This window comes from Globicephala melas, chromosome 12, assembly GCF_963455315.2.
Source record: "Globicephala melas chromosome 12, mGloMel1.2, whole genome shotgun sequence".
NCBI lineage: Eukaryota > Metazoa > Chordata > Mammalia > Artiodactyla > Delphinidae > Globicephala > Globicephala melas.
This window is the reverse complement of record NC_083325.1, coordinates 15,767,690-15,784,533: the sequence shown is the minus strand read 5'-3', so window position 1 is coordinate 15,784,533 and position 16,844 is coordinate 15,767,690. Positions and strand designations below refer to the sequence as shown.

The following is a 16,844-nucleotide window of genomic DNA, read 5'->3' as shown; positions in this document are numbered from 1 at the left end:
CCAGTTGATCATAGTGTATGATCCTTTAAATGTGCTGTTGGATTTTGTTTGCTAGTATTTTGTTGAGGATTTTTGCATCTATGTTCATCAGTGATATTGGCCTGTAGTTTTCTTTCTTTGTGACATCTTTTTCTGGTTTTGGTATCAGAGTGATGGTGGCCTCGTAGCATAAGTTTGTGCGTGTTCCTCCCTCTGCTGTATTCTGGAAAGGTTTGAGAAAGATAGGTGTTAGCTCTTCTCTAAGTGTTTGATAGAATTCGCCTGTGGAGCCATCTGGTGTTGGGCTTTTGTTTGTTGGAAGATTTTTAATCACAGTTTCAATTTCAGTTCTTGTGGTTGGTCTATTCATATATTTTATTTCTTCCTGGTTCAGTCTTGGAAGGTTGTGCATTTCTAAGAATTTGTCCATTTCTTTCAGGTTGTCCATTTTATTGGCATATAGTTGCTTGTAGTAATCTCTCATGATCCTTTGTATTTCTGCAGTGTCAGTTGTTACTTCTCCTTTTTCATTTCTAATTCTATTGATTTGAGTCTTCTCCCTTTTTTTCTTGACAAGTCTGGCTAATGGTTTATCAACTTTGTTTATCCTCTCAAAGAACCAACTTTTAGTTTTACTGATCTTTGCTATCGTTTCCTTCATTTCTGTTTCATTTATTTCTGATCTGATCTTTATCATTTCTTTCCTTCTGCTAACTTTGGGGTTTTTTGTTCTTTCTCTAACTGCTTTAGGTGTAAGGTTAGATTGTATTGCTATAAACTTCCCTCTTAGAACTGCTTTTGCTGCATCCCATAGGTTTTCGGTCATTGTGTTTTCATTGTCATTTGTTTCTAGGTATTTTTTGGTTACCTCTTTGATTTCTTCAGTGATCTCTTGGTTATTAAGTAGTGTATTGTTTAGCCTCCATGTGTTTGTATTTCTTACAGATTTTTTCCTGTAATTGATATCTAGTCTCATAGTGTTGTGGTTGTAAACGATGCTTGATATGATTTCAGTTTTCTTAAACTTATCAAGGCTTAATCTGTGACCCAAGATATGATCTACCCTGGAGAATGTTCCATGAGCAGTTGAGAAGAATGTGTATTCTGTTGTTTTTGGATGAAATGTCCTATAAATATCAATTAAGTCCATCTTCTGTAACATATCATTTAAAGCTTGTGTTTCCTTCTTTATTTTCATTTTGGATGATCTATCCATTGGTGAAAGTGGGGTGTTAAATTCCCCTATGATGATTGTGTTACTGTCGACTTCCTCTTTTATGGCTGCTAGTGTTTGTCTTATGTATTGAGGTGCTCCTATGTTGGGTGCATAAATATTTACAATTGTTATATCTTCTTGTTGGATTGATCCCTGATCATTATGTAGTGTCCTTCTTTGTCTCTTGTAATAGTCTTTGTTTTAAAGTCTATTTTGTCTGATATGAGAATTGCCACTCCAGCTTTCTTTTGATTTTTATTTGCATGGAATATCTTTTTCCATCCCCTCACTTTCAGTCTGTATGTGTCCCTAGGTCTGAAGTGGGTCTCTTGTAGACACCATATATATGGGTCTTTTTCTGGTATCCATTCAGCCAGTCTATGTCTTTTGGTTGGAGCATTTAATCCATTTACATTTAAGGCAATTATCGATATGTATGTGCTTATTACCATTTTCTTAATTGTTTTGGGTTTGTTATTGTAGGACTTTTCCTTCTCTTGTGTTTCCTGCCTAGAGAAGTTCCTTTAGCATTTGTTGTAAAGCTGGTTTGGTGGTGCTGCATTCTCTTAGCTTTTGCTTGTGTAAAGCTTTTAATTTCTCTGTAAAATGTGAATGAGATCCTTGCTGGGTAGAGTAATCTTGGTTGTAGTATTTTCTCCATCATCACGTTAAATGTGTCCTGCCAATCCCTTCTGGCTTGCAGAGTTTCTTCTGAAAGATCAGCTGTTAACCTTATGGGGATTCCCTTATATGTTATTTGTTGTTTTTCCCTTGCTGCTTTTAATATTTGTTGTTTGTATTTAATTTTTGATAGTTTGATTAATATGTATCTTGGTGTGTTTCTCCTTGGATTTATCCTATATGGGACTGTCTGTCCTTCCTGGGCTTGATTAACTATTTCCTTTCCCATATTAGGGACATTTTCAACTATAATCTCTTCAAATATATTCTCAGTCCCTTTCTTTTTCTCTTCTTCTTCTGGGACCCCTATAATTCGAATGTTGATGCATTTAATGTTGTTCCAGAGGTCTCTGAGACTGTCCTCAATTCTTTTCATTCTTTTTTCTTTATTCTCCTCTGCAGTAGTTATTTCCACTATTTTATCTTCCAGGTCACTTATCCGTTCTTCTGCCTCAGTTATTCTGCTATTGATCCCTTCTAGAGAATATTTAATTTCATTTATTGTGTTGTTCATCACTGTTTGTTTGCTGTTTAGTTCGTCTAGGTCTTTGTTAAACGTTTCTTGTATTTTCTTCATTCTATTTCCAAGATTTTGGATGTCTTTACTAACAGCATTCTGAATTCTTTTTCAGGTAGACCACCTATTTCCTCTTCATTTGTTAGGTCTGGTGGGTTTTTGCCTTGCTCTTTTATCTGCTGTGTTTCTCTGTCTTCTCATTTTGCTTAACTTACTGTTTTTTGGGGTCTCCTTTTGCAGGCTTCAGGTTCATAGTTTCCATTGTTTTTGGTGTTTGTCCCCAGTGGCTAAGGTTGTTGCAGTGGGTTGTGTAGGCTTCCTGGTGGAGGAGACTAGTGCCTGCATTCTGGTCAATGAGGCTGGATCTTGTCTTTCTGGTGGGCAGGTCCACGTCTAGTGGTGTGTTTTGTGGTGTCTGTGGCCTTATTATGATTTTAGGAGCCTCTGTGCTAATGGATGGGGTTGTGTTCCTGTCTTGCTAGTTGTTTGGCATAGGGTGTCCTGCACTGTAGCTTGCTGGTCATTGAGTGGAGCTGGGTCTTGGCATTGAGATGGAGATCTCTGGGCGATTTTTGCCGTTTGATATTACGTGGAGTTGGGAGTCTCTTGTGGACCAGTGTCCTGAACTTGGCTCTCCCAAGAGCCTGTCCGCCACATGGCTCAGAATAAAAGGGAGAAAAAAAAGAAAGAAAGAAAGAAGAAGATAAAATAAAATAATATGAAGTAAAGTAAAATAAAGTTATTAAAATAAAGTTTTAAAAATAATTATTAAGAAAAAAAATTTAAGTAATAATAAAAAAAAGACAGATTGAACCCTAGGACAAATGGTAAAAGCAAAGCTATACAGACAAAATCACACACAGAAGCACACACATACACACTCACAAAAAGAGAAAAATGGAAAAAAAAAATATATATCATTGCTCCCAAAGTCCACCTCCTCATTTTGGGATGATTCGTTGTCAATTCAGGTATTCCACAGATGCAGCATACATCAAGTTGATTGTGGAGATTTAATCCACTGCTCCTGAAGCTGCTGGGAGAAATTTCCCTTTTTCTTCTTTATTCGCACAGCTTCCGGGGTTCAGCTTTGTATTTGGACCCGCCTCTGCTTGTAGGTCGCCAGAGGGCATCTGTTCTTCACTCAGACAGGACGGGGTTAAAGGAGCAGCTGATTTGGGGGCTCTGGTTCACTCAGGCCGGGCAGAGGGAGGGTTACAGATGCAGGGCGAGCCTGCGGGGGCAGAGGCCGGCATGGCGTTGCACCAGCTTGAGGCACGCCATGCGTTCTCCCAGGAAAATTGTCCCTAGATCACAGGACACTGGCAGTGGCAGGCTGCACAGGTTCCCGGGAGGGGAGGTGTGGATAGTGACCTGTGCTTGTCCACACGCTTCTTGGTGGCGGCAGCAGCAGCCTTAGCGTCTCATGCCCGTCTCTGTGGTTGGCGCTGATAGCCGCGTCTCACGCCTGTCTCTGGAGCTCCTTTAAGTGGTGCTCTTAATCTCCTCTCCTTGCGCCCCAGGAAACAAAGAGGCAAGAAAAAGTCTCTTGTCTCTTTGGCAGCTCCAGACTTTTTCCTGGACTCCCTCCCATCTAGCCATGGTGCTTTAGCCCCCTTCAGGTTGTGTTCCCGCAGCCAACCCCATTCCTCTCCCTGGGATTCGACCGAAGCCCTAGCCTCAGCTCCCAGGCCCCACCCATCCCGGCGGGTGAGCAGACAAGCCTCTCGGGCTGGGGAGTGCCAGTCGGCACCGATCCTCTGTGCGGGAATCTCTCCACTTTGCCCTTCGTACCCCTGTTGCTGCGCTCTCCTCCACGGCTCCAAAGCTTCCCCCCTTCGCCACCTGCAGTCTCCACCCGCGAAGGGGCTTCCTATTGGTGGAAAACGTTCCTCCTTCGCAGCTTGTCTGCTGATGGGTGGGGTTGTGGGTTCCCGTCTTGCTAGTTGTTTGGAGTGAGGCTTCCAGCACTGGAGCCTGCAGGCAGTTGGGTGGAGTGGGTCTTGGTGTTAAGATGGAGACCTCCAGGAGAGCTCTCGCCAATGAATGTTCCCTGGGGCTGGGGATTCTCTGGTGGTCCAATGTCCTGGACTTGGTGCTCCCACCCCAGAGGCTCAGGCCCAACCCCTGGCTGGGGAACCAAGACCTTGCAAGCCACCTGGTGTGGAGAAAAAGAAAAAAAAAGAGAGGGGGGAAGAAAAAAAACGGACAAACAAAACCCAAGAAAAAAAGCAAAGACCCAAACAAACAAACAACAACAAAAAAAAGGAAAAGAAAACAGACAAACAAAACCCAAGAAAAAAGGCAAAGACCCAAACAAACAACAACAATAAAAAAAGGAAAAGAAAACAAACAAACAAAACCCAAGACAAATGGTAAAAGAAAAACCAAACAAACCAGAAACAAAGCGAATAGAGAAACACACACAGAAAAATCAGTGGTGGTCTGTCCAGGCTCCCAGGTGGGCAGTGACCTGTGATCCTCAGGTGGCAGCGGTGGCAGCAGTAGCCCAACAGGATATTTTTATGGATTGTATACAAGGTGGGCAACCAGAGAAGTGCCCAGGTTGACTTTAATGATCGCTTTGACTGAGCAAGGGAAAGGGGTGAGATGCTATTAAGTAAGACACAGAAGACTGGATGGAACAGATTCTTCAGGGAAAAATAGGAGTTTGGATTTGGACATACTAATCTGGGGATGGCAAAGACAGAAGAGAATCAGGGTGGTTGATGAAAAGAGAATTGGGGTCAAGAGTGGGGACTTTTCTTAAGATAAGAGAAATAGCTTGTTTTTTTTTTAAGATAGGAGAATTAACATATAATGGAATTTAAAGCTATTTGATGTAAAAAATATTCCTTTAATAGTATTGTTATTCCACAACTACCTTACTACTTCTTTTTCTAGTTTTTTATAAGTTTTGAAGAAGAGGTTATGGATCTTTAACCGTGACTCAGAAAAAAATGGTTTATTTGCTCATTTTTACAAACACTTCTTGATTAATGTGTGAAATGTTTTCATAGCTTCCTCTTATTTAAAAAATATTCAATAACCCAGACATCAAGGAGTGCCATTTGTGATATTAATTCCCCGTTATGAAAGGAGTAAGATTTTGCCAAACAAAATGGATTCTCATCTATTTACTAGCACAACACAAAGTATTGAAGATGAGTATGGAAATGGTGCTTCTGTTTGATTCAGGAAATTAATTGTCTTTCTAGACTAATGAACACTTCTACTAAGGGAAGTGAGTTGATGTTTTATACTTTTTTGGACTGGCACTAATGATGCTTGTTAGTAATATGCAAGATCTCATTTAAGAAGATGTTGGAATCACGGTTTGTTATTTTATCACGTTTTAGGATGGAGGTTAAATTTTCCGCCCAGCCCCAATTCCAAATATTATAAATCTTATGAGGAAAGACAATTATTTGGATGCCATACAGTTGGAAGCAGCTAAATTGGAAGTTAAAAGTAGTAAATACTGGATCAATGAGATAAGGACACATTATACCAAACTTCTTTTAAAAGTAATGCGATAAAATATAATGTCATCCCATAATTTTTTAAGTGTAGTAAAATACATTAAATGTGCAGTTCTACAATGTTTATCTCTACTGTGGTCCCTCTAAGTGAGAAAATAGTTACATTTACCAAGTTCATTCTAAAGAATAAATTTAGTAGTATGTGTTAGGCATAACAGTTTTGAAGCTTCTTCTTCAAGGAGATGTGTAAATATTTTAGAATATTACCCCGGTAAGCATACAACTGTACACTGCAGATTACCTTGTCCAGCAAGAAGGCATAATGGTGACTCTGGTCAGGTCTGGGGCAAATTAGAGGAAACTAGGTAAAGGATTAGGAACTAGAGAGGTCAGGAAGGGAAAAGAGAACACAGATCAAGAGAAAATAATTCTATTTTGTTAGGACTTTGACCTTGAACAAGAGTGATTGTAATTGAGGTGTAGCCATGAAGTATGGGGGATGGCTGTTGGTTAGAAAGTTTGGTTATATACCCACTTTGTGAGAGGACACCAAAGCAAATCATCACATTTTAAATATCATAAAAGATGATGATTTACTTGTATTTACTACGTTCCAGGCAAAGTGCATACATGAATATACATGTATATATATACATATGTTTTTTAATTCTCACAATAATACTATAAGATAGATACATTTATTACCTCTGTTTTACAGATAAGACACAAAATGGTTAAGTACCTTGCCCCAGGTTGTACGATAAATAAATGACAGTGTGGCTTCTGAATGTATGTTCTTAATTTCTCTGCTCTACTGCCCTGTCAAGATGAAACTTGGTGGTGTCCACGAGACCTCCATGAGACTCAGAGTTTACTTGAAAGAATGTCTTCACTAGCCCCCCAAAAGTGGTGGAAGCCATGGAAACATTTTCTATCATTTCCAAACCTAGCACTATAATCTGCCTCTCATATAAGCCTATTGATTTTTCCAGAACAAATGCAAAATAATGCTTTCTTCCCAATAGAAAATTGATGAATAAAAGTGGAACTGAGATCCCAACTAGAAATCATTCAAAGTTGCACTCTCATCGTGAAAAAAAAAAGAAAAAAGGAAAAAAGACATGTCATACTATTACTGAGACACCCATAGAAAGATATGCTCAGAGAGGAAACAATAAGTTATAAGGTAAACACAGTTTATGTTATTTAAAAAAAGGTTAGAAATTAGGCAACATAATTAGAATTATCTCATATTGGATTTATTAACCACAATAATTTTCCTGTTCTTTTGCCTAAATATCTCATTAGTATGAAAGTGTTATCAAATCAATCAGTAGTACCAAGCAAGCTATATCAACACTTTACTGAAAGATATCCACCCTCCCGGGTAAAGGGTTGGAACTTTTAAAGGCATGTGCAAGAACAAAATATGAAACCAAATTCCATTTTTTGGTTAGCATCTGATCAAGAAGCTCAAGAAGCTAAGAATGCAAGAATACACAATTAATATCTAACGTCAAAATGACTCACTATCGCAGAATTGCAGTTTTACCAGCCTGTGTGGAAATTATTTATTCTATTTGGAGCCAGAAAAGCAAAGGAAATCAATAATACCACTAGATCCACATGTTACATAACAGAGATGACCAAATCCAGGACGTTATTAAAATTTTATTGCATATTGATGGATGTACAGATATTAATAACTGCTAGATAATAGCACTAGCATCCTTGAAGTGAAGTGTTTGAAGAACTTTGTTCTGTGGAGCAAAAAAGCTACTGGGGTTGAAATATCAAAGGCAAATGAGATATTATGGAAATACTTCTTGAAAATGTATTTTCCATTTAGAGTTTATTCTGATAATCCTGAGATTAAAATACATAATACAGTATTTTATTCACAAAAGACTCCCATATGTAAATGTTTCTCTGCAGTTATGGATTCCAAATTAAATAATATTATCAAAATTGTAACTATAATAAAATCCAATCCACCACCTGACCTTCTGTTTTTAAGCTTTCTACAAAGATATGTGAGCTGAACACCATTATTTGTTGTTTCAGACTTAAATGCCTCAGTGATCCAAAGGAAGAATTTTGTCAAGAATTGGAAAATATTTTGCAAATGATTCAACTTTGTAGATTTAGTGAAGGATAGTTTTTGGTTTTACAGCTAGGTTACTTAACTGACATTTGAGTACCTGAATGAACTTAATAAAAAATATAAGAGCTGCCTGAAAATATATTAACACATACTGACAAAGATTAGGAATTCAAAGCAAAATTTCAACTTCAGAAAAGTGAAATTTAAAATGGCTCTCTCGTGATTTTTTAGTCATTGTTGAGAATTTAAATCTAAGGAAAAATTAGTAAGTCAAACAAGCGTAACATCTGTGTTTGAGAGAAAGTGTCACCATTGTTTCTAAGGTACTTGATATGGAAATGTTTGGGTTTTAAATCAATTTGTATTATCATAAGAAATTTCAACACCGCATTTATCAAAGCAAGAAAAGGAAAAGCTGTTAGAATTAAAGAATTATGGTACCTCTGGCACATAATTTCAAAAGAACAAGTGATACAAATTCTAGTCAGTGGAAAAGGAAATTTCCATTCATCAGAGACAGAGCAATAAATCATCATCTGCCATTTGCTGTCTCCCACGTCTATGAAGTGTATTCCTTAGCAGTGGCAACTTTAAGAATTTGAACAGACCATTCATCATGTCTTGATTAGAAATGCAGTAGCTACTTCAAAAATTTATAGTCATAGCTGTGGTTGTTTATGAGCTAGACTTTATTTGGAAGTTTTATAATATTCAGTATTGAATATTTCCCTGAATATTTTGTTTTATTTTTCTTATTATAATTAATGTCTTCACCAGTGTGCCTTATAAAATGTTATCACTGTACAGGTGTGTTGGAACATGTAAAGTTTGGGAAGCATTGCTTCAGAGCAGGGGTCCCCAACCCCGGGGCCGCGGACCAATACTGGACCAGTATTGGTCCATGGCCTGTTAGGAACCATGCCACACAGCAGGAGGTGCGTGGCGGACAAGCAAGCGAAGCTTCATCTGCCGCTCCCCATCGCTGACATTACCTCCTGAACCAACCCCCACACACACACCGTCCATGGAAAAGTCGTCTTCCACGAAACCGGTCCCTGGTGCCAAAAAGGTTGGGGACTGTTGCTTTAGAGGATTGTAGAACAGTTTTCTCCGCATGAGAATCTGGCCTTTGGTTAACTCTGAAGCTCTGTTCCCCTGGTAACTTAATACAAGTAGAATGTCAGTTGTTTCTAGGCAACACTGCTTATGATAAAAATGACCCCTGTTTGGTAAATTATATCTGCATTGAGAGGAACTATAAATGAATTATAAATACCTGAAGGGGAGTCATAGCTTTGGACTTCCCATAGTGCGGCAGTTCTTTTTCTGGGCATGTCTCTGCAGGAACCCTAAAATGTATGCTTATAGTTATTGCAAGAAATATTGGCTCCTCTTAAGCCAGGGTGATTTGCACACCCACGCAATATGGATCTCATGTCCTTGCATCTGAGTTGTCACCTGGGGAGGGGATAGCTCGGGAGTGGCTATTGAATTGTTGCAAGGGGTCCCATGGAAAAGCAAAGACTGATGCTGCCTGGAAGGCAAGAAGTAGTTCCTGTTCTAGCCTTCTAGGTAGAGGGCTGCCAGATATAGTCTATGAAAGTCTAATGAGCATGACCATTTAGTTGAATTGAAGGAGACCCTCTGGTAGGGCAATGTGTAAATATTTCTTTTTCATACTCCTGAAAAAGGAGCCACTGTGATGTCTGACCATTCCCTCCCTAGTACATGAGGGACTTTTTTCCCATATCTATGGAACCTCTCATCTCACTATTGTTTTAATTGTGTATGTCAATATTTTGCTATTTCTTGTTTTGGTCACTGAAATATAAACTTGTTCATATTGGTAAGGAACCGTGGGTGCCTCATAAGGCCATAGTGGGATACCAAGTCTTTACAATGAAATGGATGAGTCCTGCAACTCAATATTACAAACAACAACTCTTAGTTTGTGCCAAATATTGTTCCAAATTCTTTATATAATTAATCTTCATAGCAACTCTACAAGGTGGGTAGTATTGATATGTCCATTTTACAAATGAGGAAACTAAGGCAGAGTTGAGAAATTTGGCAAAGTTCATATACCTAGTGAATTGTGGGACTGGGATTCAAACCCAAGTAGTTAAACTTCAGAACCCAAGCTCTCATGCATTATGCCTAATGTACTCATCCTCAGAATAACAACTACTCCTGACATTTGTGTCACACATTCTGTGCTAGGCATTGTGCTGCGTGCTTTCTGTACATTAATCTTATTTCATCCTGAAAAAAAGCCCCAGTAAAAAGGTATCCTGTATAGTTGAAAGATGAGGAAATTGAGGTAGAGATATACTAAGGACTTTGCTATTTGGTAGTGTTTTGTGATTTGCAGACAGGAAATTCAGAATAATGTCTGATGCTCCATCTTTCAATTCTATGATTTAATCTTCTGTGCAATTTCAATTTTAAAATCATTAGAAATCAATGTACAACAGAGTCCTCCTAAATCCTGAGCATCTTTAGGGTCCGAGAAAAGCCAAGAAAGAGGACACAATGTCTCCTCTACCTAAGTGTTTCCCAGTGTGTATTTCCTGGATCATAAGACCTAAGTGATATTAACAGGTGGATAGTAAAAAGACATGTTCTATGATCATGTAAATTTGAGAAACATCAAGTTAAATCACTGATTCTCACTCTGGAAGACTTTTTGCCCCCTGGGAGACATTTGGCAACGTCCAGAGAGATTTTTGGTTGTTACAACTGGAAAGAGTGGTGCTGCTGGTATGGAGTGGGAAAAGAACAGGGATGCTGCTAAACAGCTGACAGTTCCCAGGATGGTCCCACACAGTGAAGAATTATCGGGCCCCAAATGTCAGTAGTGCTGAGATTGATAAACCTTGGGTTAAATATGATAATTATGCATTTCTGTCCTGTATAACCAAAGAACCTTTTCTTGTGGGATATCTGTTGGGATTAGGATTCTATGAAATATGGTTATGTGATTTGGGCTGTTAGGACTATAAAAATGTCCAACTGGGTTCAGGCCATATTACTTTCTAAGTGATCAAGTTGGTTCTCAACTAGTTTCTAAGCCTGTTATGCTAAAATAATTTTTTAGGCAGCTTTTTAAATTTCAGACTAAAGCTGTTCTGTCCTTTCAGCTAGATCACATATTTAGCAGCCTAGAACAGAAAACACAGGTAAATGCCAGCTTGAAACTTTCTCAAGTGAAAGCATTCTAGTTTCCATGTGAGGTCATAATTATAAAAAAACTCTATAATGAGGCATATATGTTATGTAATCAGGAACATATCATTTTGAAGCCACATTATCAGAAACCTCCCCAGGTTGCTTAACACAATGACATTTTTCTTGGGCTAGTCCATGAAGAAATTTCAATCAAGTCAAATGTCAGTCAGCAAGTGGAAACACTACAGGTCCTTAGTATTTTCACTTGGATCATCCATCACTTGGATCATCGGATTGTCTCCCTACCCTTCCTTCAGACACACACACACACACACAGGCACCATTTTGGACCTATGACAATTTAGTGGGTGATTACTTCATTTTATACAGAAATTTGAAGAACCTAGAGCAGTGGTTCTCAGCCTTGGCTGCTAGAATCACCCAGGCCCCACCCCCAGAGTTTTATTTAATTGGTTTGTGGTGGAGCCCAAGCAACATCATTTCTTTAAAACTCATCAAATGTTCCCAATATTCAACCAGAGTTGTAGGCCATGGACCTAGAGCAATTGTTCTCCAGCAAGCCCTAAAGGACTTGCAAAAACATAGATTGTTAACCCCCAAGTTTCTGATTCAGTAGGTCTTGAGGGGGCCTCCGAATTTGCAATCCCCACATGAGGTTGATGCTGCCATTCCAAGGACCATATATTGAGAACCACTGACCCTAGAGCACTCTCTTATTGAAGAAACTTCCATTTCCTCTTACTTACCATTTTGTTTAATTTTCTAGGTGAAAAGGAGTTACTTATCAGATATTTTACCATTTCTGGTTAATCAAACCAGAAGCAAACCAAGCCATTTCTCTTCTCCAGTTCAGGTTAGATCTAGATGCATACTGAATCATGACATTGACCATAATCAAACAGATTGAGGTTTACAAAAGTAAAACTCAGGAAATAGCTAACTTCTTTCCAGGCACTTGTTTGTTTCCCTTTGTCCAATAAATATGTTCAAATCATAATGACTAAAACTGTGTAATAATGAAAATAATGAGACAACTTAAATTTGCATAGGGCCACGTGAGCTCATCTAATTCAACCCAGTACCTTATAGCAGGTAAGGAATCACTCTCTTGTTTGTAGAAATCAGGATGGGAGAAGGGAACAGGGTGGACAAAGACATATGTATTCATTCTAGCACAGCCTAAGCTGGAAACCAGCCTGACAGTTGAAAAGGGCAGTGTGTGCACAGAGAAGGAACTAATATGAGACAGGAGGAGGGTGCCACAAACACCCAGCAGAATGATTTGGATTTAATGATATAAGTAATAGGCTGTTCAGAGTTCTTGAGCAGAAGGGTCTCATGAGACAAACCATGCTTCTGCAGTCTTAGTCCAGTGGATCAGTTTAAAAATGAACAGATGCATTTTCCATCACTGCAAGATGTAACAACAGATAGAGATGCTGTTTGAAATAACAACTCACATTGAGATCTTATTGTTTTAGAAAAATTAAGAATTAATTCCAAGAGGAGAAATCATGTTTTTTAGGCCCCCAGTAGATTTCCTTTGAGTTTTATCTGAAATCGACAAGAACAGGACAATTGATGACCTACCACAATCAGCCATGCAATTCTCTCCACGTGACACATCCTTTTAGACATTAATAGAAGCCTTGAGTCTAAGTTTCATTTCAGATGGACAGAGACAGTTTCTACGGCAAAACAATTTGACAAGGGATTCCATGATTCTACACTGAGCAGCAAGAAAACGCTACAGATATTTTTTTTCCAGTAAAGCATAGTTAAGTGGAATTTTATTCAAGACATTCTTCTCAGTCTGATTAACTTGCCAAGGATCTCTGTTTAGTTAATTGGGTCATAAAGTCATCTTCTTTATCAGCAAAGTAGGAATTTTAGAGCACAGCAATTGAGAAAGTTAAGTTCTCTTTTTACATCTTAAAGGAAGACTAATTTTTCTGGTTATTTCCTCAAAGAAAGGCCTTTACGGTACAAACATCCACAGGAGACAGCTGAGGGAATTCCCTGGCGGTCCAGTGGTTAGGACTCCGTGGTTTCATTGCCAAGGGCCCAGGTTTGATCCCAGGTTGGGGAACTATCCCTCAAGCTGCACAGTGCCAAAAAAAAAAAGAAAAAAATAATAACAAAGGAGGCAGCTGAAGTTTGAGGCTGAATTCTGAATGCCAAGAGGTGCTGAAAAGGCAGCCATCACTTAGGAGTAGTGGATCAACTCCTGGAACAGCTGAGCACTGAGGTTTGTAGTGTGAGGAATGAAGCACAGGAATCCAAGGAGTATATTTAGGGTTCAACCCCTTGGGAACAAACTGCAAAGTCTAAGGAAAATAGGATTCCAGAGAACTGGGCATAGGCCTTCTTAATTTTTGCAAAGATTTCCGTGACCCCACTGCCCCTTCTGCCTACCAACTGGATTGGGCTAGAAGGAAACCCCTGCTGATCTTCAAGAGAAGCATTTCATTAGAGTAGTGAGGAACAAGCCTAGTTTTCAGAAACTTTAAGAAGGAATGGATGGGGAGGATATGGCCATCATAAAGGAAGTTTAAGAGAAGGAAGAAGACAGGGGATTCTAAGTTAAATGGCAGCAGGGTTGAGAAAAAACTTTCTTTAAACTAAAGGGAAGCTTTCTACAAGTTAAAGAGAAGTTCTGCATATTTTTAGATGCAGAGGAAAAGTAGCCAAATGCCAGGAGAGGTAGAAAAAAGTGCTATGAAACCTCTCCACCTCTGTCTGGGTGAAATCCTGAGAGATACACTCAAGGGGATAAAACACAGTGAAGGTGTGAGATTTTCAAGTTGAAGGTACAAGAGAGAACTCACCTTGTCCCCACCATGTTTTTGTTGTTGTTTATTTGCTTTCAAAAAAAGTTCAGTGGTTACAAACATTATTGTGTATCAGAATCACGCAGGGAACTTGTTAAGCTAGAATCTTTGAGTCTCATACATAGAGATTCTGATTCTGTGTTGGACCCAGAAATCTGGATTCTTAAGCACCCCAAGTGATTTTGATGCTGATGATCCAATCTTTCAAAAAGACTCTCATGTGGGCTTCCCTGGTGTCGCAGTGGTTGAGAGTCCGCCTGCCAATGCAGGGGACACGGGTTCGTGCCCCAGTCCGGGAGGATCCCACATGCCGCGGAGCGGCTGGGCCCGTGAGCCATGGCCGCTGAGCCTGTGCGTCCGGAGCCTGCGCTCCGCAACGGGAGAGGCCACAACAGTGAGAGACCCGCGTACCGCAAAAAAAAAAAAAAAAAAAAGACTCTCATGTGTTCGTCTGTCCTGTGCAGAGTAGAGATGTGTAGTAGAGGAAAAGGCTTAGTGGTTTGAGAATGAGAATCTTGAATAGGTAGGAAAATGTAAATAAAAAGGATTTCTTAGTGGTACTGAGCACCAATAAGTTAAAATTCAGTATCATGGACCACATCTGCTACCTTCTAGAAGGGCCTTTAGTAGCAGATAGATTCACACAGGGTGAGTTTTCTAGACACACACCAGGGCCACAGTGAGGTGTTTGTTCTTGCTTTTAGGTTGGTTTGATGATTGATGTTAATGAAACATGTGAAGTTAATTACAGTTTCAAAGACAAGTTGAAATCTCCCACTTTGTAGAGAATCACCTGAAGAATGTCCTAATTATATCTTAAGCTGTTGACAAAGAAAAAAGGAAAAACATTTTAAACATTTTCCATACACCTCACCAGCAACAGGTAATACCTGGCATTTTCCCAGATGTTTCTGGCATGAGTCAACCAGAACACAGACAAAGAGTCCGGCAGTGGCATCCATTAGGAGCTAAGCAAGTTGAAGTTCTTCTGTTATGGCACTGAATTGGGAGAGCGGCCTTTGAGACTCCCCACTCCACAGCACCATCGGCTCCCCCAGTTCCCTTGTGTGCTCACTTGAACAGCTCTTGCTTTGAGTTTGCTTTCATTCTGGTCCTGTATGCCCTAATTTTAAAAATATTTTTCTTCCTCAGTGTTATTAAGACAAAAATAGAAGTTAAAACCTAAAAATGATTTTTGCCAATGGTTCGTCATTTTTTGATTAACAGACCCAAAGCATATGAGATTTTGTTCCAACCCCTTAAAAAAAATTTATCATGCATACGTACGTAAATTTGTTTACATACAGCAATTTCAGGGATTTCACAGATGACCTGAAGGCTGTGCTCAAGGGCCATGAACTCCAGGTTCAGAATGCAGAGTTAAGGACTGTAAGAGAAAATAGACGTGGGAAACAGTTGATTTTCACTGGAGTGTTCCCGTCTAAGTTCTTATTTTAAGAAGTTTTAGAGAATCAGCCCTTTCTATTCTCATTCCTTTGTTTCCCACTCCTATTCTTGCTCCTGTTTTTATCCCGTTCTTGCTTTTCTTCTTTACTTGATCAATTTCTTATTATGGATGAGGTTGAAGAATACCCTTGATGAAATAAACAATTTCTTGTTAACGATTATTTTGATATGTGATAAACTGGACATTTTTAAGCTTAATCTGGGTTTTGACTCTAATCTTATCTAGTTCATTTTTTCTTGTTTTGATCTTTCTCATAATTCTGCCAATATTGGGTAGTGTAAAACTCTTTTACACTATTATTATTGAATAGTTTCTGAAGAATCAAAGATAAATAAAAACTTATTTCCATGTAGCGTTCATAAAAATCCATAATTGATTTGTTTTTGTAAAAATCACATTACTGAAACTATCAAGCATATTGCCACAGTTGTGAAATCCTTAAGAGCTATAATAAGTCCAACTGTTGTTAAAAAGCAGCTCCCTTTTCTCGAGTAATTTATTCAATCTAAAAGTAGTCTGTTAGAATATTTTTAATTTTTAAATAATACTTGTTTTCCAGAAATGTTATATCTTTTTAAAACAGAATAGTAATGCAATTGCTTAATTTTGTGTTGAATACTATATTCACTTGCCCCAATTTTTATTTGTTCAAAGGGTTGTGAGTTATGAGAACATCAGTAAAAATGACTACTATACTATTAGCAAAAATGCAGTAACACATGTTTATAATGATGACATTGAATTTATCGAAATTGATCGATGGGAACAAGAATATCTATATCACAGAGAACTCACTAAGATTCCCGTATTTTCACTTTTCCGGAAATGGAAGGCTTTTAACGTGTGGAAGAAGAATGTCCGCTCTAAAAAAATCAGTGGATGTCGAGAATCTCTACAAAAAGATCTGTTCATTGTTAACCAAGTATGTATTTATTAATCATATTTTAAAAGAATTACTCACAGAAAAACAAAGTATTCGTATAGACTGTCCCTGAAATAGAAGATTTCATCTTTCAAGAGAATTGACAATTTTCATTCTGTTTGTCACTTAAAAGTCTGGTAATCTAGTGTATTTCTACATCTTTTTTTTTTTTTTTTTACATCTTTATTGGAGTATAATTGCTTTACAGTGTTGTGTTAGTTTCTGCTGTATAACAAAGTGAATCAGCTATATGTATACATATATCCCCATATCCCCTCCCTCTTGCATCTCCCTCCCATCCTCCCTATCCCACCCTTCTAGATGGTCACATAGTACCAAGCTGATCTCCCTGTGCTATGCAGCTGCTTCCCACTAGCTATCTATTTTACATTTGGTAGTGTATATATGTCAGTGCTACTCTCTCACTTTGTCCCAGCTTACCCTTCACCCCCCTC

The 16,844-nt window shown here is 38.6% G+C and overlaps 1 protein-coding gene across 1 annotated transcript in view; it reads left to right on the top strand.

Annotated features, from left to right (window-relative positions):
• Positions 1–16,844, top strand: part of DNAH6 (dynein axonemal heavy chain 6) — a 291,757-nt gene that overhangs the window by 31,135 nt on the left and 243,778 nt on the right. Inside the window, 1 exon segment of the mRNA XM_030837528.2 lies at positions 16,122–16,389. Coding sequence (XP_030693388.2) covers positions 16,122–16,389 — 268 coding nt within the window.